General features: G+C 35.6%; 2 protein-coding genes across 5 annotated transcripts in view; one reads left to right on the forward strand and one right to left on the reverse strand.

Annotated features, from left to right (window-relative positions):
• The window catches only part of LOC121377606 (contactin-5-like), a 69,769-nt gene extending 51,018 nt beyond the window's left edge, over positions 1-18,751 (forward strand). For all 4 annotated transcript variants that reach the window (XM_041505667.1, XM_041505669.1, XM_041505668.1 and 1 more), the window contains exons 7-14: positions 591-696; positions 1,399-1,604; positions 3,967-4,116; positions 5,201-5,344; positions 7,155-7,469; positions 11,197-11,331; positions 13,052-13,130; positions 15,003-18,751. In XM_041505667.1, the coding sequence (XP_041361601.1) occupies positions 591-696; positions 1,399-1,604; positions 3,967-4,116; positions 5,201-5,344; positions 7,155-7,469; positions 11,197-11,331; positions 13,052-13,130; positions 15,003-15,240 (1,373 nt within the window). In that variant the 3' untranslated portion in view covers positions 15,241-18,751. The remainder of the gene's footprint in view (positions 1-590; positions 697-1,398; positions 1,605-3,966; positions 4,117-5,200; positions 5,345-7,154; positions 7,470-11,196; positions 11,332-13,051; positions 13,131-15,002) is intronic.
• A 7,661-nt stretch (positions 18,752-26,412) lies between these two features.
• Positions 26,413-27,087, reverse strand: part of LOC121377023 (dynein regulatory complex protein 1-like) — a 42,160-nt gene continuing 41,485 nt past the window's right edge. The window contains exon 20 of the mRNA XM_041504858.1: positions 26,413-26,642. Within this exon, the coding sequence (XP_041360792.1) occupies positions 26,583-26,642 (60 nt within the window). The 3' untranslated portion in view covers positions 26,413-26,582. The remainder of the gene's footprint in view (positions 26,643-27,087) is intronic.

Raw genomic sequence — 27,087 nt, forward strand, 5'->3', positions numbered from 1 at the left:
TTGTGAAAAAGCAAGTTATGGGCACTTAGCAGACCTTTCGCTTTCGTCCTAATTTACGTGCAAATGTAAGCATGTTTTCGCCATTAGAACTAGTCGATAGTGTCAATGACAGTGGATTTTAATTCATTTATGGGTTGCTTAGACCCACTTTCGTCTAGCTAATATAATTGATTGACATTCAGAAAATAATGTCGAAAATATCGTCTGACCCTTAAATTCTTTTGAGTAGTATATATTAAATTACTAGTATATCACATCACTACTAGTATATCACACCACTACTAGTATATTAAATTACTAGTATATCACATCACTACTAGTATATCACATCACAGAGGACATGCAAATTTGTTAGGTCTGGTAAGGGACATGTGTTGCTTGAGCAATACTTTCATTTTTTTTTTTTTTTTAATCTAAGTGTCACACTGAAGAAATAACCCCAACTTCAAATTGGTTGGGTGGTCTTAAATGAACATTTCTTTCCTTTCCTAATAAATGAAACATCGTTTGTCTTTCCTAATAGCTGCTGATTAAACAATGTTCTCAGCTTTTCATACTCAGACATTTGTGGGGTTTTTTTTCCATTTCAGCGGGTGGAATAATCCCTCAGTCGAAGCCAGTAATTGTCTATCAAACATCGGGTGCCCTTGGCAAGATCCGAAGTACAATTGAACTCGAGTGCACCTTCAGTGGATAGTAAGTACAGCAGGCTGTAATCGGTATGTCAAACGAGGGGAGGGACTTTGAATCAGCATGGGTGGGATGTAACTAAGTGGTAAAGCACACGCCTGATGTGTGGTCAGTCTAGGATCGATCCCTGTTGGTGGCCCATTGGGCTATTTCTCGTTCCAGACAGTGTACCAAAATAGGTATATCAAAGGCCATGGTATGTGCTATCCTGTCTATGGGATTGTGCATATAAAAGATCCCTTGCTACTAATGGAAAATGTAGCTGGTTTTCTCTCTAAGACTATATGTAAAAATTACCATATGTTTGACATCCAATAGCCGATGATTAATAAATCAGTGTGCTCTATTGGTGTCATTAAACAAAACAAATGTTAACTTGAATCAGATGTATCGCGTGTGGAAACTGAAGAATTTTTTAAAATATTGACCCCTCTTTAGCACTATCCAGGCATGTTTCTTGCTGGTTTTAGAAGATTTTTAAAATCATGTTTAGGTTTGTTAAAAACATTTATTTGACCTGTCCCATGAAATGAAATACAGACAGCTTAACCTTTTACAATGTAACTGGGTTATGACCCTAACCCTAACTCAACTAAATGAAATTAGCTGTCTGTGAGATACCAACAGCTGTAGCTGAAAATGTGCTGAGTTGTCATTAAACAAACATTCGTCTTCATCAATTGTTACCTGGAACACTTTACATTTCAGTCCAGTTCCCATAGGAAGTAACATCAAATGGTATGACAATTCCAAGAAGGAGATTCAAGAAAACAATAAATTCAAGTGGGAAGACCCAACTCGAAGACGCATTTTGAAGATAACTGACCTACAGGAATCTGATGAAGGAACTTATTCGTGTACTGGACGAAACATGCTCGGGAAGGCTAGCACTCAGATATTTCTCAATGTTACTTGTAAGTTTACTTGTTACGCTAGTACATAAATATTCTTCAATGTATTAGAAGTTTCTCCTATTAAGCTAATATAAAATACCAGATATTCCACAATACCAATATGAGTTTAACATTAAGCTAGTACTTTGATATTTTTAACGTCATATCAAAGTTTAACATTTTAAGCTGGCGCTCAAATATTTCTTAACCTTCTAACTGGCAAGATATCTCACCAGTCATCACTCAAGTCCATGCACTGCATACAGTGCATTCCCCAAATTCATATTTCCTGCCACTTTGCACATGGCACTGACCAGAAATAATAATAAAACAACAGGGAATAGATTAATGGAGATTGGTGGAGTTAGTTTTTAGTTTTTCAATGGAAAATACCTGGGAATTTTGAATTGACAAAATGGTTTTTGCCAGTATTCTCATTTGACAACAATGGTGAAGTGTCTTGGTAATTTGAGGAATCAATAGCTGATTTTGACTGTAAATTTGATCAGAATTCAATTTTTTTGTAGTACTCAAATATTCCTTGATGTAAAATATTGTAGTACTCTAATATTCCTTAATGTCAAATACTGTAGTACTCTAATATTCCTTAATGTCAAATATTGTAGTATTCCTTATCGTCAAATATTGTAGTATTCTAATATTCCTTAATGTCAAATATTGTAGTATTCTAATATTCCTTATCGTCAAATATTGTAGTATTCTAATATTCCTTAATGTCAAATATTGTAGTATTCTAATATTCCTTAATGTCAAATATTGTAGTATTCTAATATTCCTTAATGTCAAATATTGTAGTATTCTAATATTCCTTATCGTCAAATATTGTAGTATTCTAATATTCCTTAATGTCAAATATTGTAGTATTCTAATATTCCTTGATGTAAAATATTGTAGTATTCTAATATTCCTTAATGTCAAATATTGTAGTACTCTAATATTCCTTATCGCCAAATATTGTAGTATTCTAATATTCCTTAATGTCAAATATTGTTGTACTCTAATATTCCTTCACGTCAAATATTGAAGTATTCAAATATTCCTTAATGTCAAATACTAGTGTTCTAATATTCCTTGATGTAAAATATTGTAGTATTCTAATATTCCTTAATGTCAAATACTGTAGTATTCTAATATTCCTTAATGTCAAATACTGTAGTACTCCAATATTAATGTCAGATACTGTAGTACTCCAATATTAATGTCAGATACTGTAGTACTCCAATATTAATGTCAGATACTGTAGTACTCTAATATTAATGTCAGATACTGTAGTACTCCAATATTAATGTCAGATACTGTAGTACTCCAATATTAATGTCAGATACTGTAGTACTCCAATATTAATGTCAGATACTGTAGTACTCCAATATTAATGTCAGATACTGTTAATGTCAAATACTGTAGTACTCTAATATTAATGTCAGATACTGTAGTACTCCAATATTAATGTCAAATATTATAGTACTCCAATATTAATGTCAGATACTGTAGTACTCTAATATTAATGTCAGATACTGTAGTACTCGAATATTAATGTCAAATATTATAGTACTCTAATATTAATGTCACATATTATAGTACTCCAATATTAATGTCAGATACTGTAGTACTCCAATATTAATGTCAGATACTGTAGTACTCCAATATTAATGTCAGATATTGTAGTACTCTAATATTAATGTCAAATATTATAGTACTCTAATATTCCTTAATTTCAAATATTATTGTAGTACTTAAATATTCCGTAATGTCCAACATTAATGAATAACTCAAATATATTTTATTGGGCATTCTATTTTGAAAACTTGAGAGCATAAAAAATCACACTTCTCAAAATGTTGAGGCAGGAAGATCACATTATTAGTGTAATCCAATGTAGAAGAAAAGTGCGGTTTGTTAAAATGAGGGATGCCATATTTTGTGCTCCTTGGATTGAATTTAGGGGCGATCAGAGCCTTAATGATCACGCAGGCCTTTGAGAATAGGAATTGGTGTAAACCCCGAACCGGTTACGCAAAAACAAATTTGGGTAATCCATTAGGTTTTTGTGTCACATGTCATGTCCATTGAACTGATGTCCTAAATTTAGGTAATCCATTAGGTTTTTGTGTCACATGTCCATTGAACTGATGTCCTAAATTTGGGTAATCCATTAGGTTTTTGTGTCACATGTCATGTCCATTGAATTGATGTCCTAAATTTAATACATGAAAAAAAAATTGGTTATGTAAAATTAGACTCAAGGGAATGAAACTATTGTCCCCGCAATTTTCAGAAGCTTGTTGTGCTCGCTCCCAACAAAACTGGGAGTCTGCTGTATGGACAATCAAATGTGTTGAATTGTATTTGTTTTAAATTACAGCTGGTCCTATCTGGGTGCGACGTATGGTGTCGGTGACACGACCTGAAGGCCAGGATGTTGAGTTCCCATGCCTCACACGACCAGCCATGGGGGAGAGAGAGTTGGACACACCCGTGTGGTACAAGAATGGACAACAAATACCAATTCAGAGTAAGCTTTTACACAGTTTGGTATTGATACGGATTTCTTAGTGATCATCCAGAAATGTGAATGTTTTTCAGTCTGAACAATATTCAGATTGGATTGACCCCTCACCTCCAAAATCAGAACATAAAAGCAATATGAGTACTACTCTAATGCTGTGACCTGAACTGTCAATAAACATTTTGTTTCATTAGAATTAAATGTGATAATAATTTATGCAAATACACTATGCCAAACTTGATGTCAAAAAAAGTATTTTATCAGTGAAAGTTTATGACTTGAAAATACCAATCTTATCATGGCTTTGCTGTCGATGGTTATTTGTTTACAAGCCAGCTTGACCTGCACACCTGAGTAACATTTTCATAAGCTTTAGTTAGTCTGTGACATCACTACATCTGTGCCAATTGTGATGATTTTATATTACCAATGGATGTGTCTTTAGAACTGTGATTTATTAAATACTGCATTAAAACTTTGTTAGAAGTTATAGATAAATACAATTTGTTACTCAATTTTTTCAGTATGTAAAATATCAACCTCTTTTTGATCAGTATTTGTGTTGGCAGAGCCTTGACAAAAACTGATTAATATGGACTGTTGATGTTTTCAATATTAAAGAACACACGTGACAAATCCTCTATACATAAAGTATAACTAAGACGAACTTAAAATGAATAATAGAAATACAGACAACCTTGAACTATATAAGATAGACGGCCAATAATAGAGATAAAGTTTAAATATAAACTAAAAACACTCACATGGTTAAAAAATATATTTTATACAGACATGGCTGAAATTTAAAATAAAAACAGACAAGCTTCAAAACACTGACAAATGTTGAAATATAAAATAAAAACAATGTCACACTTAAAAATAAAATGTACATGCAGAAACAAATTGAAATATGTATATGTATATATAGGTTGATATATAAAAATATAAAATAAAATATGGACATGTTAAAAAGTTCACAGTAGAACTACACACAAGCTTGAAATATAAAATAGAATGTAAACAATTTATACTATAAATAGAAATCTAGACAGAATTGAAATATGAAGAGTTATTTTTATCTGTGTTTCAGACTCCGATAAGTTTCAGTTCAGTGACCTGAATCGTGTTCTGACGGTGAAGAATATAAACAAGAAAACGGATATCATGTGTTTACAGTGTCTGGTGAAAAATGAAATTGGACGTGCTTTCGGAGACGGCTGTCTGAACGTTGTCTGTGAGTAATTGTTTGGTAAAAGCTGTGGTATGTACTGTTCTGTCTGTGGGAAACTGCATATAAAAGATCCCTAGCTGGCCTTTCATTAGAAATGACCTATGACCTATGTGGTGACAGAAGACATCCTCAATGGACTCTGGTGTTGTTTTCATATCAACCAGTGCCCCATGTCTGGTACATCAACGGCTGTTCCACCGGTATGTACTGTTCTGCTTGTGGGAAAATGAGTATAAAAGATTTCTCACTGCTTCTCTGACACAAGTAGCTTGTATGGTGGCAGTGGGTTTCCTATCAGTCTGTCTACCAGGGGTGGCATTTACCTCAGTCGTTTTGGTGATCACCCGAGTAGCTTGTATGGTGGCAGTGGGTTTCCTATCAGTCTGTCTACCAGGGGTGGCATTTACCTCAGTCGTTTTGGTGATCACCCGAGTAGCTTGTATGGTGGCAGTGGGTTTCCTATCAGTCTGTCTACCAGGGGTGGCATTTACCTCAGTCGTTTTGGTGATCACCCGAGGAGCTTGTATGGTGGCAGTGGGTTTCCTATCAGTCTGTCTACCAGGGGTGGCATTTACCTCAGTCGTTTTGGTGATCACCCGAGTAGCTTGTATGGTGGCAGTGGGTTTCCTATCAGTCTGTCTACCAGGGGTGGCATTTACCTCAGTCGTTTTGGTGATCACCCGAGGAGCTTGTATGGTGGCAGTGGGTTTCCTATCAGTCTGTCTACCAGGGGTGGCATTTACCTCAGTCGTTTTGGTGATCACCCGAGGAGCTTGTATGGTGGCAGTGGGTTTCCTATCAGTCTGTCTACCAGGGGTGGCATTTACCTCAGTCGTTTTGGTGATCACCCGAGGAGCTTGTATGGTGGCAGTGGGTTTCCTATCAGTCTGTCTACCAGGGGTGGCATTTACCTCAGTCGTTTTGGTGATCACCCGAGTAGCTTGTATGGTGGCAGTGGGTTTCCTATCAGTCTGTCTACCAGGGGTGGCATTTACCTCAGTCGTTTTGGTGATCACCCGAGTAGCTTGTATGGTGGCAGTGGGTTTCATATCAGTCTGTCTACCAGGGGTGGCATTTACCTCAGTCGTTTTGGTGATCACCCGAGTAGCTTGTATGGTGGCAGTGGGTTTCATATCAGTCTGTCTACCAGGGGTGGCATTTACCTCAGTCGTTTTGGTGATCACCCGAGTAGCTTGTATGGTGGCAGTGGGTTTCCTATCAGTCTGTCTACCAGGGGTGGCATTTACCTCAGTCGTTCTGGTGATCACCCGAGGAGCTTGTATGGTGGCAGTGGGTTTCCTATCAGTCTGTCTACCAGGGGTGGCATTTACCTCAGTCGTTTTGGTGATCACCCGAGGAGCTTGTATGGTGGCAGTGGGTTTCCTATCAGTCTGTCTACCAGGGGTGGCATTTACCTCAGTCGTTCTGGTGATCACCCGAGGAGCTTGCGTTGCAGGATCGAACCACCTCCGTGAATCCATTCAACTGATTGTCTTTTTTCTCATTCCAACCAGTACACCACAATGGTCAAAGGCTGTGGTATGTGCTTTCCTGTCTGTGGGAAAGTGCATATAAAAGATCCTTGCTGCTAATGGAATTTTTTTTGCAGATTTCCTCTGATGACTATATGTTAGAATTACCATATATTTGACATCCAATAGCCGATGATTAATTAATCAATTTGCTCTAGTGGTGTCGTTAAACAAACCAAATGTTAGCTGTGTCTACCAAATGTTGAACTAGCCATGTTAGACAATAACAAGATGTAAGTTAAAATGTGCTCATATGTGATAAATACTGAATTTCTTTTCAGTGCCTATTACTATCAACGAGCGGCCGCCTGAGAAGCAGGAGATTTTGAAGGGTGACGTGGTGCAGCTGACTGTGAGGGCCAGCACCGAGGAAGGCGTGGACCTTCAGTATCAGTGGTTTTTCAACAACACCAAGTACGACATCAACCCCCCAGATCACGTCACCTACGACCCCTTAACTCTGGAGGCTTTCATCAACACGTCTGTGCTCACGGACGAGCAGTACAGAAAGATTAATGGAACGTACATCCGTGAGGTGTTTTACGACTTTGACCGCATCAACGTCACAACAGAAGTCATTCTTAAAGAACTGCCAGGTACTTTGGATATATTCTTGGAGTTATGTCCTTCAGAGTGTTAAATATTATTCTAATTATTTTTTTAACTCATGATTTTAGAGGTCTTTTACAACTAGGACTGCATTAACGTCACAACAATAGTCCTTTCTAAAGAACTGCCAGGTACTTTGGATATATTCTTGGAGTTATGTCCTTCAGAGTGTTAAATATTATTCTAATTATTTTTTTAACTCATGATTTTAGAGGTCTTTTACAACTAGGACTGCATTAACGTCACAACAATAGTCCTTTCTAAAGAACTGCCAGGTACTTTGGATATATTCTAAGAGTGTTAATTTTTTTTTTTTTAAACTCCAGATAAAAAATGTACATATAAAGTTAAAAAAATGCTGTTTTTATGACTGACTGCGTCAAAGTGACAACAATGGTCAATCTTAAAGCACTGTCAGGTGGTATTGTTGAGTTGTACCCCTTAGACTGTTAAATATGTTCTTAGATTTTTTATCTAATTTTTTGTTTTAATAAAGTTAATTGAGTAATTGTTTTGCAACAGCCATAGATCAAAGATGTGTGTCTAAGGGGGTGGGGGAGGGGGATCAAGACTCCCACTATTTGTTTTAACTTCATGTTTGAGCTAAAAACTATGTATTTAAAATATAATTTCAAAGTAATTTTGAGGTAACCGATCAGCTAACCCACGGGTTACGCAAATATAATTCACGTAACCAAACAATTGGTTACCTAGGTAAAAACCACGTGAACCGACTTCCGGTTCCCTCAGATTTCAAAATATTGTCCCCTGTTACAGGATGTAGTAGTATTTTATATCAAAATATTACGGTTTGAACTGAGTGTATAATTTGGAATGTTTACGAATGAATGCGGAACCTGGTGAAATACTATGAAAGGTACCGATACTACCAATAAATATTCACCTATTTTTGTCAAATTTATCCCCTTTCTCCTGAGAAGGGAGAATTCCCTTCTACTTTTTCAATTCTAGATTAGGGCCTGTATATTATACATTAGGGCCTGTATATCATGGATTAGGGCCTGTATATCATAGATTAGGGCTTGTATATTATGGATTAGGGCCTGTATATCATAGATTAGGGCCTGTATATCATGGATTAGGACCTGTATATAATACATTAGGGCCTGTATATCATACAAAAATGTCCCTAATATATTTTACCATATTTCCAGCATCCTAAACAATAGACAACTAGGCATTGTATAAAAAACTTGACAACATTACGGTCCACGAAAATACTTAATAAGCACTGCAGAACAATATAATATATACGTGTGTTGATAAATGAATTTAAAAGAATTATTACAATTTACAAAGTAAGGGGAAACAACTTGCACATTTTGTTATTTGTTTTGTATATGAATAAGAATGTTTTCTATTGATGAATGAATTTTGAAGAATTATTAATTTACACAGTAAGGAGATGCAGCTTGTATACTGTCTTTTTTATATCAAAGAAAACTTAAAACCTCATCCTTAAAAAGCAGATTGTACCTATACTGGATAAATGTTATGTTTCCAAGGTGATCCATTTTTGACATGTTCCATTGTGCTAGTATTTTTACTTGTTATAGATATAAATGTGTGTGTACTGACCACTGCATATTTTATTTTTGTTTAAACAGGTCTGTCCCAACATCAATGTCGTTATCACCAACTTCATCACCATTATCACTAGCTACTATGCTTCACTTAGCATATATGCACAGTAAACAGTTGATGTAAATCATCAAATATTATCATAGCAAAATCCAGATATGTGATGTAAAACTTTAGCAAGGCCATCATGCAGGGCACAATATTTCGAAATCTGAGGTAACCGAAAGTCGGTTCACATGGTTTTTACCTAGGTAACCAATTGTTCGGTTACGTTAATTATATTTGCGTAACCTGTGGATTACCTGATCGGTTACCTCAAAGTTACGTTAAAATTATATTTTAAATACATAATTTTTAGCTCAAACATAGTTAAAAAAAAATACAAAAGAAAACGTTTTATAAAACAGTTTCTTTAATGCTTGCAAATCGAAAGAAGTGACTTGTAGATGTTTCTTTCGTTTTTGTACGATCATAGCGTTGTAGATTTATTATTATTATTGTTATTATTATTATTATTATTATTCACCACTTGCCATCGGGATCGCAAAAAGTAATTTTTAGTTGCCCGAATCTAAAAACCATTGTCCTCGGGCATGGGGCCACCGTATTCTAGAACCTCTGTGCAGCTTGCTGAAGTTAACACTATTAGCCCAGTACTGAAACAAAATAGATATATTTGGAGGAAAATTCCATTGCCTGGTTCCTCTGAAGTATAATGCAAAACACTCAGTCACTCACTGGTGCATGATTAGACTAATAAATTTTTTTATAATATTTATATAAATAACAAATAAAGGCTACCATTTGTCACTGATAATATGTAAAATTTAGTATACAGCAGATTTAAAACCCCCCACCAAAAACCCAAACAACAAATGTCCAGTTCATCTGAACTATAAAACAGGCTACTCATTGGTGCATGATTAAATTAATAAAAATAAATCTTATAATACATAAAAAGAAAGACCACAATTTGCCGTGGCGATGCTATATTCACTTTATCGCTGGTACTTCTATACTACAGTGATGTTCCAAATGTTTGTTATTTAAAGCTCATTATGCGATGTTAGTATTTTTCAGCTTTTGTGGCATTTTTGTTTACGTTAAAACCGTTTTCAACCTTTGTAAAATTATAGGCAATCCAATATTATGTCTACATATATTCCTTTAGAGATAGAACAGCAGCAGGTAATTTAGGCGCCTTAGCGGTCCGTGCACATTTCTTTAAAACTTTTGGCTCGACTCATACTCCGCCTTCGTTTGCAAGTTACAACAGTTGCAATATACAGTTGTCTACTGGTTTTCTGTGCATCAAGTACTAAAAATCAGTCTAAAACATTTGCCGGAATACTAGTAGTATGTCTGCATGAATAAATTTCCTGTAATCGTGAAGTTTGCAAGTTTTAATTTCTGAACGTCTACAGGTCACGACGTAACCGATATGCGGTTCACGTAAATTTAATTTTGCGTAACCGACACGCGAACAGAATGGCGGTTCACGTGAAATATTGTGCCCTGATCATGTCAACATTAAAAAAATAATCTTAATAATTGTTGGGTCAGTTTAAATAATATTTTTTATTAATTCTGATGTTATGCACTTTACAGACAACTTACATTTAGTAAGAAAATGCAGTAATTTGCATGCTAGCTATTGTTGTTTGCTATATTTATATTTGAATTAATAATATAATGTAACCATTGTTGTAGGTTCAGTTAATCACCACCAAAACAATCACACAAAGATTTTTCACAATATTCTGTTGTACATGTATGTCTCTTTAAATTTAGCTGAATATTCTGTTGGACATGTATTTGAGTTTTTCCTATATGTGGTATATTTAATTTTTCCCTACACGTTGTATATTTCATTTTTCCCTATAGTGGCATATTTCTTTTTTTCCATGGACATCGTATATTTCAGTTTTTCCCTGTATGTTGTATATTTCAGTTTTTCACTGTATGTTGTATATTTCAGTTTTTCCCTGTATGTTGTATATTTCAGTTTTCCCTGTACGTGGTATATTTCAGTTTTTCCCTGTACATGGTATATTTCAGTTTTTCCCTGTACGTTGTATATTTCAGTTTTTCCCTGTACGTTGTATATTTCAGTGATTGGTCCAGTCGCAACAGCTCAGCAGGACTTGTGGTGGATCGCCCTCATCATCGCCCTCATCATCCTCATTGTGGTCATTATCATCATCTGCATCGTCTGCTACCGCAAGAAACAAGAAGGAGTCTATCCATGTAGGTTTTTCTTTTGGGGGCATTTTATCATAATTGGTTGTCGTATCCTAGAAAAAACACTGATTAAAATTCCTTTCATTATTTGTAACAACTGAATTCAATGAACTGTCCTGAGTGTGCTTCCAACTAAGGCCCAAAACACACCAGATCAGGATCTGATCTGGGTTAGGCGAGTATGGTACCAGTCCAAAATAAAACGCATTGAATGGGATGTGACAAAACACACCACGTCTGTGCTGGCATGAAGTGCAGATCTGGCAACAGGAAAGATATATATTAAGCCATGTAGAATTATCGTAATTATTGTTGATGTTTATAGAAAAAAATATATCCAAAGATATGAAGGAAGTCAGTTATATTGATATAGTGATAACATAAAACAGTTACAGATGCAGATGTCAAAATACACCAGATATGGTGTCTTTACCACACTCGCTAGACCCAGATCCAGATCCAGTGTGTTTTGGACCTAACAGAACCTTTTTGATGAAAAAAATTACGTAATAAATACATTTTCTTGTTTAGAATATCGGTATCTGTATATAAACAAGACGTTTGTTGTTTTCTAATGTTTGTATTAGCTCAAACCAGATTTTACCTCCCAATGATTTCCTACATTAAAAACCCCCAAACTTTTAACTCTTTCCCTCCCATTCTCGACTGCAGTCAAGACGTGCAAAACTAATGTAAAAACCATTTCTTGACTGTAGTTGAGACGCAACCAGTCTTCGTAAACCCAGCTGTCAACATTCACAGCAGTTATCTATCTTGATTCTGTAAATGCTAGAACATAGTAGAATGACAATCGGAGTCGTGGAGTGTATTTTGTTGATTGGTATATGTATTTAAGTTGGTATATGTATTTAAGTTGTTATCACATTATCGAAAAAAAAGAAAAAAACTCTAAATTGTGTAAACGTTATTGATGATGTAATGCCCACATGGGTACGATTTCTCGCTATTTATAAATATTTCTTTTAAAACATGTTGGACATTATTATTTAATGAAAACTGAAGATTTCTAAAGGATATCATCGCCGAAAATAATTGAGAATACAGATTTTGAAGTAGATGATGGATTGGATTACTTGTCGACGATTGAAATTAAACTTTGTGAAATCGTCATAAACAATGACGTCATGGATTGTGATCGTAGGGTTTAAAAAAAAATATTTTTAGAATATTAAGTTCTTGTGTAAATTTTGTTTTGATAATATTTGACGTTGGAAACATGGGTCAATGATGATGTTTTCTGGTTGCAAAGCCAGGTGGATAAGAGTTAACAAATACTTGACGAAGTCAAATGTTAATTTTAATTTCCTAAAAAACTGTTAGTCCGAAGGCTGCAAACTCAGGACAGTCCCATTGATATAAAATGTTGAACTTTTAAAAATGATGAAGCAGCCCATGTGAGGATGAATTAAAAACAATTATGTGAGGAGCTGAACATTTGGAACTACTCCTTTGAATGAGCACAGTATATTCACTTTGTGAACAGTTGGGCTCATCTTGCCCATAGTCAGATGGAAATGTTTTATAATATGTGATATTTGGCTAATAAAATGTTGCTTAAATTAGCCATTGTGTTATAATTTTCAAGAATATTCTCTACACACACGTCTCTTAAAATAGGCTAAGACATTCTGTTCTGTGTGTTACCCTGGAACATAATAAACCAGCAGTTATTTGAGTAGATTGTAATTGAAAGTGTATTTTTCAGTGGACAAGAAGGAGAGAGCATCTGATCTTGATCCAGAAAAGGATTTGGCCGACAGTGGATTCCACGACCTGTCTAGAGCGTAAGTGTCATTATGTATATCAAGGGGTGGGATTTAGCTGTCGGTGGATTCCACGACCTGTCTAGAGCGTAAGTGTCATTATGTATATCAAGGGGTGGGATTTAGCTGTCGGTGGATTCCACGACCTGTCTAGAGCGTAAGTGTCATTATGTATATCAAGGGGTGGGATTTGGCTGTCGGTGGATTCCACGACCTGTCTAGAGCGTAAGTGTCATTATGTATATCAAGGGGTGGGATTTGGCTGTCAGTGGATTCCACGACCTCTCTAGAGCGTAAGTGTCATTATGTATATCAAGGGGTGGGATTTGGCTGTCAGTGGATTCCACGACCTGTCTAGAGCGTAAGTGTCATTATGTATATCAAGGGGCTGGATTTGGCCGACAGTGGATTCCACGACCTGTCTAGAGCGTAAGTGTCATTATGTATATCAAGGGGTGGGATTTAGCCGACAGTGGATTCCACGACCTGTCTAGAGCGTAAGTGTCATTATGTATATCAAGGGGTGGGATTTAGCCGACAGTGGATTCCACGACCTGTCTAGAGCGTAAGTGTCATTATGTATATCAAGGGGCGGGATTTAGCTGACAGTGGATTCCACGACCTGTCTAGAGCGTAAGTGTCATTATGTATATCAAGGGGTGGGATTTAGCCGACAGTGGATTCCACGACCTGTGTAGAGCGTAAGTGTCATTATGTATATCAAGGGGTGGGATTTAGCTGTCGGTTTAGTGCTTGCTTGAGGTGCTTGCATTGCAGGATCAAACCACCAACTGATGGTGTTTTTTTTCGTTCCAACCAGTGCACCACACCTGGCTGTGGTATGTGCTTTCCTGTCTGTAGGAAAGTGCATATATAAGATCCCTTGCTGCATTAGGAAAAATGTAGCAGGTTTCCTTTAACTACATGTAAGAATTACCAAATGTTTGACATCCATTTGCCAATGATTAATTAAACAATGTGCTCTAGTGGTGTCGTTAAACAAACATAGCCAGTAACACTAACATAGCCCAGTGCTGTAGAATCAGTGTGGGATCAATCTCCATTGGTGGGCCATTTCTTGTTCCAGCCAGGGTTCGCATGCATCATGGAAAACCTGGTATTTCAGGGAATTTGAGATTATATATCTAGATCTGGAAAAACTGGAAACTATTATTTTCAATAAAGTCATGGAAAGTCGTGAAAAATCATAATATTGCTTCTGCCCATCACTTCACCTTGAAATAAAAGACACCCGAAGAAATTCTTTTAATAACATGTATAATTCTTAAATTGGTAAATTCGCTCATTGTTTGAAGCACAGGGCCTAAACTGGTTCCAGTTAGAATTAGTCAGTTGACTGGTATTTTTGTTTTGCTATTACAGCATTATGTTGCAAGTGTAATTCATACAGAGACTTAGTCGTACAACTGGTATTGTAATGCTTTTACGCATTACATGTGTAATGCATACAACTGAGAAACAGGCCCAAAACACTGAAGTTGGGTTCGAGTCTGGCGAGTATGGTACCAGTCAAAAATGAAACATGCTGTATCGAATATGACAAAACACATGACATAGAACATGTACTATATTTTCACATCGCCAGACTGGCAGAAGCAATGCTAACACATAATCCCTGATGACAATAAAAACATTTTTTATAAGGATATCTGGATATCAAGATAATTGGGCTGAAATTTCGTGTATAGTTTTATCATGTTCTGTTACAGATCAATTTGAGTTTCATGGCAATTTCCCAATTTTTCATAGTTATGGCACTTGAATTTATGAGATATAAAAATTTCTTAGGCCCAGTAGGGAACATGTAGTCTATTGCTTGTTCATGTACCATTTGCAATTTGATGATTTCTTATCACTTGTTCGATTTGGTAGAGACCCAGATGATGACTACCCAAGTAAGCCCAAGATCAACCCAGACAGCCTGGATGACGATCAGTTCAGTGATAATGAGGATGACGCCAGTTTGATGGAGTATGGCGGAGACATCGACCCTGGCAAGTTCAATGAGGATGGCTCATTCATCGGACAGTACGCACCCCGCAAACCTCCCCCGCCAGTGTCTTACCAACCCAACGAAATGGGAGGCAACATTGGCCATTCTGAGGTTTAACAGCCTAACATCACAGAGAAGAAACAACATGTCCAAGTGCTGTATTTTTAGCCCCTGTCTGATTGTTGGATTGAATGGTTCTTTCGTTGAATGTCGAATGAAATCTTTTAATTTTGTTATAACCACAATTTTAACCACACTAGATGTATAGTAGATTTGGTAATATTTTGTAAATGAAATTAGAATGGCATAGTGGTTTGAGTGTGTGATTAAGTGGTTGTGTATATGTGTGTGTGCATGCTTGCTTGTGTGTATGTGTGCATGTGTGTACATGCTATGGGGCTCAGTTAAGAGAATATCAGTTTTGCAAACAATATGTTTTTAAAAAAAAGTAAAAAATGAAAAAAAAAAATGGAATGGTGTTAAAATATTTTAAGACTATTTTTCTACTGTATTTGTGGTTGTTATTTTATCTTGATTCTTAACCATCTGTGGTCGAAGAATACCCATTTATTGAATAAAGTTTTAATTTTTATGGTTGGATGGATTTTGAACCACTAGAAAATGGAATTATTGAATGCACAATGCTTTAATTTGTTGAAAAGTCAAAGGCATCTGCATTTTTTCTACAGCTTTCCAATGAATATGCAAAACAGCTACAGTTGTATAGTATGCATATGTTGCATAATTAAGGTTGCAAATTTTGTTCATCCATTCACTACGCATGAATCTGATGTAAAGAATGTTTTAGGTTCACCGAAACCCTTTCACCATGTAGACATGAACAGTGACCAATAATGTGTGTATAGGTGACTTCATGGATCTGTATCTCAGCAATACTGGTACTTTTTACTATGTCCCATTTTCTTAACAATTTTTCCTTTGCTTGTTCAGTTTGTCTTTTGTTAAGTTACTCTGTCACTCATCAAAGTGTTTCACAATGTTTGCTTTACAGTCAGGCCATTGGATACTAGTATTATATATCATTTCATGTGGTTACCTATTAGGCAGTTGAAACAAGTAAACAGCATATCAGTTTAACTCTTATCTTAGAAGGTTTGTCCTGGAACTTTACAAAATCATTAAACAACAAAAGCATTAAAATTATAAATAACTTAAACTGCATCTGTGACCTTTAAAATTCCAGTACCAAAATATTTTATACATTTATTTTAGTATTAATTGATATAATTTTATTTTGATAATGCTTCAAAATTACATCTGTTTGTAATTTTATATAATAACTTAAAAATCGTTTTTCTATTATTTTGGATAAATTCTTGAAGTGAAATTATGTAGTGTTTTTTTAATTATTATTTAATTAAGTCCGAGTATCAGTGTGTTGAAAGATTCATTGGAAACCAACTACTGTCAAGTCACACTGTTGTCTGTGGCGAGATTATTGTAGAAAACAGTATTTGAGTTTTAAACCAATCAAATCATTCCTGTAATATTTTGTGGTTGTGACATTTGTGGTTTTAACATCAGTTTGCATTTTTCATTACAAAGTTTTATTTTTATTGTTTTGGAATGGTATTTTATAGTTTAGAAAGCATTCCATTGTAATATGATTCCATTAAACTATATGTTGGATAATAATTTTATTGGTAATGTATGCGTTGTGTATGTGGCTTGAAGATTTTTTTATGCAAAATAATTTGTATTATTATTTTATTACATCTGTTGGTCGCAGACATGAAATAGGTACTTGATCCTTTTCAAGGTACTATCAGGAGTTTATGACCATGTTATAATAATTAAATTTCTGTTACATTCATTACAATATAACATCATCCCATTGGTCCAGATGTAGCAACGGGAGTTTGTTCAATTCTCAATAAACGAAAACATTATATCTGATGGCGTCATTTTATATGGGCAAGTCGTCTTATTGAGCGTTATTATTTATGGACCAAAAATAATTCCAAATAAAGTATGAACTTTTAGTGTTATTGTTAGCAAGTATGATTCAAATTTAATTGTACAATGAATGTAAAATTTTAAAGAAATAACAGACAATCCTTAAAGATTTTTGGCAAATAAAATATTTTTTATATTATTGAATTTACATTTTACTTACATTTTCTTGCTTAGAATATGAATATAACTCTATAACAAATGCAGTTGTGGACATTGTAAAGTTTTGTAGGATAAAATATTTTAATAAACTATAAAATAATGTAATAATAAACTATAAAATAATGTAATAATAAACTATAAAATATTGTAATAATAGACTAAAATATTGTCAGACACTCGCTAAAAAAAGAAGAAAATGAGTTAAATGTTGATCTTCATGATGAATTGAAGTGTTCTAATTTTTGTCAGATATCCTGGCTATTAATATAATTTATTGATGAAATTCCTAAATCAAAATTCTGGCTTTATGTCAAATGATTACATGAAGACACTGTGTTTAGCTTCACATGACATTAGTATAGCCAAGAACCTTCAGAGAATATTCTTAGCAAGGAACTGCAACTTTTAATGAGAAATGATATACATGTAAAGGGATATAGTGCCTATCTTAAGTTTATTTTACAACAGAATGAGACTGGAAACCTGGCAGCAATTTTAAATTTCTTTTTATTCTGTCTGTTGTCAGGGATAACTTTATGGCAAATATATAAACAACTTATTTGAAACCATACTTTAATGAACAATACATTATTTAGGGATAGTTTGCGTTAATGTTTGATAGGCTTGAGTGTAGGTTAGTCTTGTAATAGCTTAATTTAGAAGATGTTTTATTATTTAATTCTTTACAGCACATGAAATCTGAATTGGCACACTAAACAGTATACATTTATGGTTTCCCCAGTATTTAATTTTTTTTTTAAATAAAAAAGAAAACTCGAAAGTATTCTACAAAATATCCCTCGTCAATTTTGGGAAACAACTGAATCTTTATAACATATTTTCAAAACTTTTATCTTTTTGTCCTGTATTCAAAAAGTTGGTTTTAGCTATAAATGTATATGCCGTTATATGTGTTGTGAAGTAAAGGAACTTTAAATCCTGGAATGTTATTAAAATTAATCATTCATGTTGTCAATTTTCATAGACATCATATATGATTAAATTTGTTTTGTGAATGTATTTTGTGTGAACTATTACATTTTACTGTATGCTTGTAAAGTCATATATAGACTAGAAGAATATAACAAATTCTAAATGTTTGAAATTTTATACATGTACTTGTAAATACTGACCTTGTTGTACAGGGTTTTTATTTTTTGTTGATTTTTTATGGTCGTCCAAGCTAATTGTATACCCTCCGTGTAGATAAAACGTTATTTATTATACACTTTTTACATGTACACGTGCGAAAGGTGTTAGCATTGGATGACCTTTTTTTACAATGTATCTCATTCACAATTCATTAGTGCAATTTCACATACGTTCCATGTCATACATAGTTACCACTGTATCACAGGAAATAGATATTTTATGCTTTGAAGCTTCTTATGAACATTGTATTACTATTGCATTTTATATCATGTATACAGGATTTCTTCTTGGGTATCCAATACATTATTAAAATTAATTATAAACTATTGAAGAACACAAATTTTCCACATGTTACAAAGTGATCTTGTTTATGAAAATATATGACTTAGAGCACTGTTATAATGGTACTGCATAACAGCACATACCACAGCTTTTGATATAACAGTTTGGAGCACTGTGTCTCCAGTCGCCCATCAAAGTACATGTTGGAAGTGAAGGGGCCATGAACAATTATTATGCAACACTGTATGGGAATGGGGTATTGTAGGATGGATTACACAATGTAGGGGAGGTGGATGCTGTCAAATTGATGTCCCATTTTTAAACATATTAAATGGCCATTTTATTCTGTAAATTATTTTTATCCAATATTTATTACCAAAGAAAAACAAAACAAAAATAAACCCCATAAATTCAATAATATTGGAGAAATTGTGTTGCAGGTAAAGGGGGTGGGTTGTTAATAAATTCAATAATATTGGTCAAATCGTGTTGCAGGTAAAGGGGGTGGGTTGTTAATAAATTCAATAATATTGGTCAAATCGTGTTGCAGGTAAGTGGGTGGGTTGTTAATAAATGTTATGTAATTTTAAAGCGGGTTATGGTCTTAGAATTGTCTTAGAATTGCAGAACGTTATGTGTGGGGTGCAAATGATATAAAAATGCCAAATTGAGTTATGTAATTGCTGTACTGCTCCAACCCCAATACTGGATTTCAGTCTGCTCTTGTTGAGGTTAATGAGGATCTATTTAACTGTGGTAAGAAGAAGCAGTCTCCCGTGTGCTGTGGCCGTGTGTAATTAACCAGCATTTGAGTGTAATTAATCCATACTTACTGTGCTGCTTTATCAGGCATCGAAATAAACAGTGACTGGCAACCTGTGTATAGGTTCAGAAATTAAGCCAGGCATGTGGGCCAGAACGTGGGCATGTTCCCAAAAGAAAGTGGCACTGAAAATTATAAATTTTTATGCTACAAATTCCCAATATATATATATATATATATATAATTATGTCTGTTCTGATAAATTGCTTTAACTGTGGTGTACTGCATCATTCAGTGGCCTGAAAACACATCCGAAGTATGATTTAATTAAACTAATTTTCACAGTCGATCAGACATGGGACCCTGCCAAAATATCTTAGATAAATCCCCGAGGTTACGACACCTTCATCAAGTTTACAATTCCCATTATTATTACAGTAACTATAAATCACCAGTAGCACATACACTGATCCTTGTTATTCACACAGTCACTGGTCTCATTGTACCAGTTGATAGGTGTAGGTATGATCCAAAATTAGAGCATGTAGTTTTTCTTTAAGTACGATTTTGTGGAGGACTTTCTTGACATGTGGTAACCTTCCCCAGTAGTAGCCTAAAGGTGCTCCGCATTTTCTCAATTCCATATTTCAACGCCTGGTTATTAAGAAATCTTGTATTTATCCTATGTGGCGATTTCCTCTAAAAAAACAGTGTCAGAATGACCATAATTTGATTCCATCAGCATTGCCAGTTGAGATCACAATTCCTCATCTTATGACATTCCATGAGCTATACTAGTCACAACAAGTTACGGGCCATAACAAATTTTACTGTAAGTTTTCAACAAAATAAAATAAAATAAATCAGGGTCGGTGATGGGTAATGAGTGTTTTACTCAGCTTGTTTGATTAAGGTCGGGAGGGTATAAATTTCTTTGCAATCTGGCTTCGGATGACCATGCCACCAAAACGTAAACTGAGCGTTCAGGACTGGTTGAGCCTTGCCATGTTTGAATGATGGCATATCCATAAGACAAGTAACAAGATGCCTGTAAGTGAGCCATTCCTTTATCTATTAACTGCACTAGCGTTTTCCATACCATTGGCACAGCGAATAGGCTACTCCTCTAGGACGTAGATGTGGCACCCAACTTCTTGTGACTAGTATATATTATCCCTATGTGTGTAGTCTGTACTAAAACTTCTGTACATAGCACTTGTCTTTAGCTTGCCATGGCCACTACCATCATCGCCGGAGGGACCTTTCCACGTTGTCTTAGAATTGTTAAAGCTGTTTTTTTTACAACCGTCTCATTGCTTAGCAATAAATGCTCTGAATGATTTGTATTGTTGTTTTCATTGTTTTTGACATGTTTGACTAAAAATAGTTAAAAACTGCCATTAAACCAAATATTAGTCCATGAAAACTCACTAATTTGGGCACAACAGGGACTTTTGTCCTTTTTTAGCTGCAGGAAGTTAGTTTGTTTTTAACACTATATTATTATTGGATATCAAAACATTTTGTCTTTCTGACAGTCTTAGTACATTTTGCCATTAGTAGCTATGTATCTTTTATATGCACCAGCCCACAGGCAGGATAGAACATACCATGACCTTTGATATAAAGTTGTGGTGCACTGACAAATGAGAAAAAAGTCCCAATGGGCCCACCAACGGGGATCGATCCCAGACCGACTGTGCATCAAGCAATGCTTTACCACTAAGCTACAAACATATTTATTGGGAATGGAGAGGGGGCAGGACCTTGCCCAGTGGTAAAGTGCTCATTTGATACACGGTTGGTTTAGGATCAATCCCTGTTGGTGGACCATTGGCCTGTTTCTCATCCCAGCCAGTGCACCATGACTGATATATAATATCCTGTCTGTGGGATGGTGCATATAAAAAGAGCCCTTGCTACTAACGGAAAAATGTAGTGGGTTTCCTCTAAGACTGTCAAAATTACCAACTGTTTGACATCCGATAGCTGATGATTAATAAATCAATGTGCTCTAGTGGTGGTGTTAAACAAAATAAACAAATTTAGAGAATGGGTCTATAGGTGCAGATATATACAACGCATCCCAACAATCTCCAGACTAGAGGACAAAGAAGACAAATTTAGAGAATGGGTCTATAGGTGCAGATATATACAACACATCCCAACAATCTCCAGACTAGAGGACAAAGAAGACAAATTTAGAGAATGGGTCTATAGGTGCAGATATATACAACACATCCCAACAATCTCCAGACTAGAGGACAAATTTAGAGAATGGGTCTATAGGTGCAGATATACTAAAACGCAAAAGAAACGCAGGTCCTGAAAATGCGAAAGAATTGCACTTTGTAAAGCAGTATCTTTGGTGGAATTGAACCTCAACTGTGTTAAAGGACATGGCACACACCCACACCGCAGTCCCACCTGCGTGTCAATTTCATTACCTGTGTGACGTCACGAATTCTCAAAACACGTTGTTTGCACGTGCTGGATCATCCGTATCATGAATCCAGTGCAAACACACTCATTGAAATGCTTATAAAGCCTACACACCTGGATTTAATCGCATAAATTCAATTTGAGTAGTGACAGACAACAGAATCACATTTTAAAAATGCCGCGACTGACGCAACTCCAGCGAGGGATGGCCATCGGGATGTTGCAAGCCGGACAGACCCGTACTGCTGTAGCCAGACAATTGGGATGTCATGTTTCGACAATCGCACGCCTTTCTCAACGTCACCAAATCACTGGATCTGTGAACGATCGACCACGCACCGGCCGCCCGAGGGTGACAACCGCAGCCCTAGACCGGTACATCCGGGTGACCCACCTTAGGAATCGGATGCTGCCAGCAGCTAACACCGCTCACCAGGTGCGTGGTCCACGTGGTCCAGTGTCCGCCGATACAGTCCGACGCCGTCTGAGGGCAGCAGGACTCCGTAACCGCCGTCCTTATGTGGGACCAATATTGACCCCTCGGCACCGCCAACAACGTCAACAGTGGGCGCAACAACATCAAAGATGGCGATGTGGCCAGTGGCAACAAGTTCTGTTTACTGATGAGAGCCGTTACAATCTTTCCAACGCTGATGGCCGAATCCGAGTATGGCGACGTCGACATGAACGTTACTCCGACTGCTGCGTTCTGCAGGCGACCGATGGGGCGGGGGTAGTGTGATGGTGTGGGGTGGGTTCTCATTCAACCACAGAACACAACTTCATGTGTTCAGACAACGCGTTAATGCCGCCGTGTACCAAAATGACGTCATCAACAATCACGTCGTTCCCTTCTTTGCCGCTCACCCACGTGTGCGCTTGCTGCAGCAAGACAATGCCAGGCCGCACACTGCCAGGGCAACACAGGCGTTGCTGGCTCAGCACAACATCCCAACGTTGCCGTGGCCAGCCTTATCTCGGACATGGCGCCTATCGAACACGTCTGGGATGAAATCGGACGTCGCCTTCAGGCTCGCGGACAACCTCAGAATATGCAGGCGCTGGAGACAGCATTGGTCCATGAATGGAACTCACTCCCTCAGGCATTCTTTCAACGGCTTGTCAACTCAATGAGGAGACGTTGCACTGCCTGTTTGAATGCCCAGGGTGGTCACACGCGATACTGACTTTGACAATGCTACAGGTCGTCTCTTTCACATTTTTAACATGGACCCCCACCCTACTTTATGACATGAAACAATAGCCAAAAAGGAATTCAATCAAAAATTTCCAACACCAATGTGTGCCGAATTGGTGTAGCTCCAAAATAAATGTTGAAATCTTCATTTCGTTTTTTTTTTTTAATATTTTATATCCAATTTAATGAGAACCTGCGTTTCTTTTGCGTTTTAGTATATATACAACACATCCCAACAATCTCCAGACTAGAGGACAAAGAAGACAAATTTAGAGAATGGGTCTATAGGTGCAGATATATACACCACATCCCAACAATCTCCAGACTAGAGCACAAAGAAGACAAATTGTGGAGGAAATAGAAGATGCTCTTCATAGCAAACGATGGAAAGAAAAAAGTAAGAACTACGCAAAGACAAAATAATGAAAAACGAACACTAAATAGCAAAACGAAAACCCGAGTTGGAAAGGTTTGAGTACTTGTACAAAGAAGAACAAAGATACAAAGAAGAACAAAGATACAAAGAAGAACTTGCAGAAGCAACATGCATTGTACACTATTATACTAGCAGAAATAAGTGTACAATAAAAAATATCAAAACCAGAAAACAAAGGTATAAAGGTATGCATGTTTTTATGTGTAATACTTAAATAATATTGGTATGGACAACAAAAACACTATTTTAAAATAATGGAAAACTTCAAATTCTACAGACAAAATTTATTGGCTATATCCAAACTGTTATTAAAAATAAATATTTGGGCACAGGAATTTATAAAAAATTTTTGTAGAAGATGGAACTATTCACTGGAACCCACTTCGAATACTTTCTTCACCATAGCTAGAAGATTATACAAAAGTACCAGAAATAGCAAATACAATAGACAAAATAGAGGAAACAGAAATATACAAAATGAAAAAATAGATTCCCCGAAGGCAAATGACTGGAAAACGACACTGGATATATATATACACAAATTTATTTCTAATACAAAAAAAAAGACCAAAAAACCTTAACAAGCACAAATATAAATCTGCCAAAAATAACGTTATTTAAAAAAAATTATGTATAAAACAATTTTGTGCATGTTTGCAAAAAACAAATATATTTCGTTTGAAGTGGATAAAATTCATCTTCAATACATACATAAAGTCGAATAGGACACCAGCGGAAACAAACAACAGAATACAGCAAACAGTTTGTATTAATGCAAACCCCTGAAAACTGGACACCTCTGAATAGCGGACAAAATTTTGGTCTCATGATGTCCGGTTTAGAAAAGTTTCACTGTATATTCAACCATGTACATTTAACCAATATAAAAACCAAATACAGGACAGACTTGATGTTCTTATTACTTGAATAGCAAAAAGTAAATAAAGGATAATAGTATAAAATCTTGTATAATCTGCTGAAAACAGTGTTGAACAGTGTTACTTACCACATGACCTGTCATAATGGTTGATTATGTAGCCTAAGACAATTACTGCACAAATGAACATATTGTTTTGTTCTCTTTGTGTGTAGTTAATATCCAAGATTAATTATTTTTAAAAAGATTCATGCAGATTATCCCATTTGTATATTGATCCAGGGTTCGCTACAAGCCATTATGCAAATATTTTAAATAGTACACATTGGCTAAAAAGGATTTTTTTCTCTGAATTATGGCTACATACCACAAAAAAAGAGAAAATAATTAATGTGATATTACAACTAATTACATGGTTGAATATAGTATATCTGGGGACAGATAAATGTTTGCAATTTTAGGCAATATTTCGGCATGCCATTTATCCGATCAACAGTGGTGTAAGCTTGCCTTTAAGACTGAGTATCAAGAGGCAGATTAAAGCTAAGTTTTTTAAAATGGTATTTTAACCTGCTGGGGTGTCGATGTGTGTCATTTCATGAAAAATGTCTGAAGTAATGATTCCAAGATCAAGGTTCAGTATTATACGCAGTTCTGGTTTTGAGAATATGACAGTTTGAAATCCTGGCATGTACAGTGTACACACATGACACAAATAAGTATACTTTTGTTTGTGCAAATAAAATATATAGATGTAACTGCTGACACCTTGCAAACACATTATAAAATAAATGATACTGACAGTTAGGCATTCATTATCAGTTGTGACTGAATTTGAATTTGAAAACTGATGTTAATTCATCTTCACTGTACAGGGCCACATGAATCCTGATGACAACCAAGATCAAAATCTTATTGATGTTTAGAGTAGCTCTGCAGAAAGTAAAATAGACCAAAACGAAGAAGCTGTTGCGAGTTTATTCAGAGTTATTTCAGTAATCTTGTGATGATTACATTTTAAGTGGATGCATTCTTCATTGACCATGTATAGTCTGCCAGTAATTGAAGATTTATGATCACATTCATGCCCAAGTGATGTCTGGGAACAAGGCATGATGAGTCACAAGATCGATCACCCTCAGTGGATTCTGCCACCACACATTTCACAACAGACATCAGGACTGCCTCTATCATAGCAAGGAATCTCCATGACAGTCAAGCGGTGACTGGTGCTCAAATCAAATTCGCCCAAAGATGGAAAGTGGGAACTGCCATTTATCATGTTGCTTTAATATTTCGAAACCCAGTGGTAAAGCACTCCCCGATCTTGCTTGGTTGGCCCACTGGGCTATTTCTTGACTGGTATACCAAAGGCTGTCGTATGTGCAATCCCATCTGTGGGATGGTGCATATAAAAGATCCCTTGCTACTAATGGAAAAATATAGCGGGGTTTTCTATATATGTCAGAATTACCAAATGTTTGACATCCAATAGCCGATGACTAATAAATCAGTGTGCTCTAGTGGTGTCGTTAAAACAAACTTTATAAAAAAAAAAGATTTGTTATGATGTTGTTTCCTTTTTGAAATGTCTTGCCTTGAAATATTATCAGAAGTGCAATGGATTGTTCTCCTGCGATTACCAAATGAAAAGGCCTGTAATCTATTTATGCTAATTCTTAATTCTTGAAGCCCCACAAAAACATAGCACAACTACAATGATATATTACCATATTTGCATTAATACACATTTATTAAGGCAGCTTTAAGGAAGGGAATACATGTACATTGTGTATGTACTAACAATGTTGTTGTTTTTCTTTTCTAAACATCATGTCTTTGCATTAAATATTCTGTTACTGCCTTTAGAACAGAAAAAATGCATGCATGCATGTGTATTTTTAAAAATGATTTAAAATATATTTTTCTTAAAAAAACCCTTTTAAATAAACAATTGACCTATCAACATTTTTTACAAATAAATAAAACTAAATAATTTACCATTGAAAATCACTGTGATATATTTTTCATTATTTATAACTTACAATAGTCTTCAATGTAATTTTTATAAAAACCCATCTCAATTTGTATTTTCATTTTCAGTTTTTCAGAAACACTTCTTTGAGTTTCAGTTGCTTAGAATGTTTTTCTCAGATACTGTTTGTTATGGTATCTAAGGATTCATCTCCATTTGCAGAACACGGGTTGGTGGAATCTCTAATTCTGAATTCACCTGAAACGGAACAAACATTCTGTAAGAAATGATACTATTACAACAATAACAGCACAACAAATATCCCATTATATTCTTAAAGTTACAATCTTGACTTTTGTAAATTGGGGAAAAGAATTTATACATATACATTTTGTGTTGTAAGGCCCAACCACGTCACAAAATGTATGCACATGTTTAATTTTAACTGCAAATATACACTGAATACAAGGAATGTTCACAGATTTACACAATGAAAACATGTGCATTCTCGAAAACATATGTCACAATATTAATCCAAGGGCATAAAATTAGAATTTTTCAAACAACCAGTATGCTTTAGTGTTTACACGAATGATTTTCTTCAGTAGTTGAGATACAAATGAAAAGGTTAATCGGCAATGATATTCAAACGAGAATCTAATTTTAGATGAACCATTTTCGTAGCTTTTCTCCATCAAATTTC

Source organism: Gigantopelta aegis, chromosome 7 (assembly GCF_016097555.1).
Source record: "Gigantopelta aegis isolate Gae_Host chromosome 7, Gae_host_genome, whole genome shotgun sequence".
In the NCBI taxonomy this organism is placed as follows: Eukaryota; Metazoa; Mollusca; class Gastropoda; order Neomphalida; family Peltospiridae; genus Gigantopelta; species Gigantopelta aegis.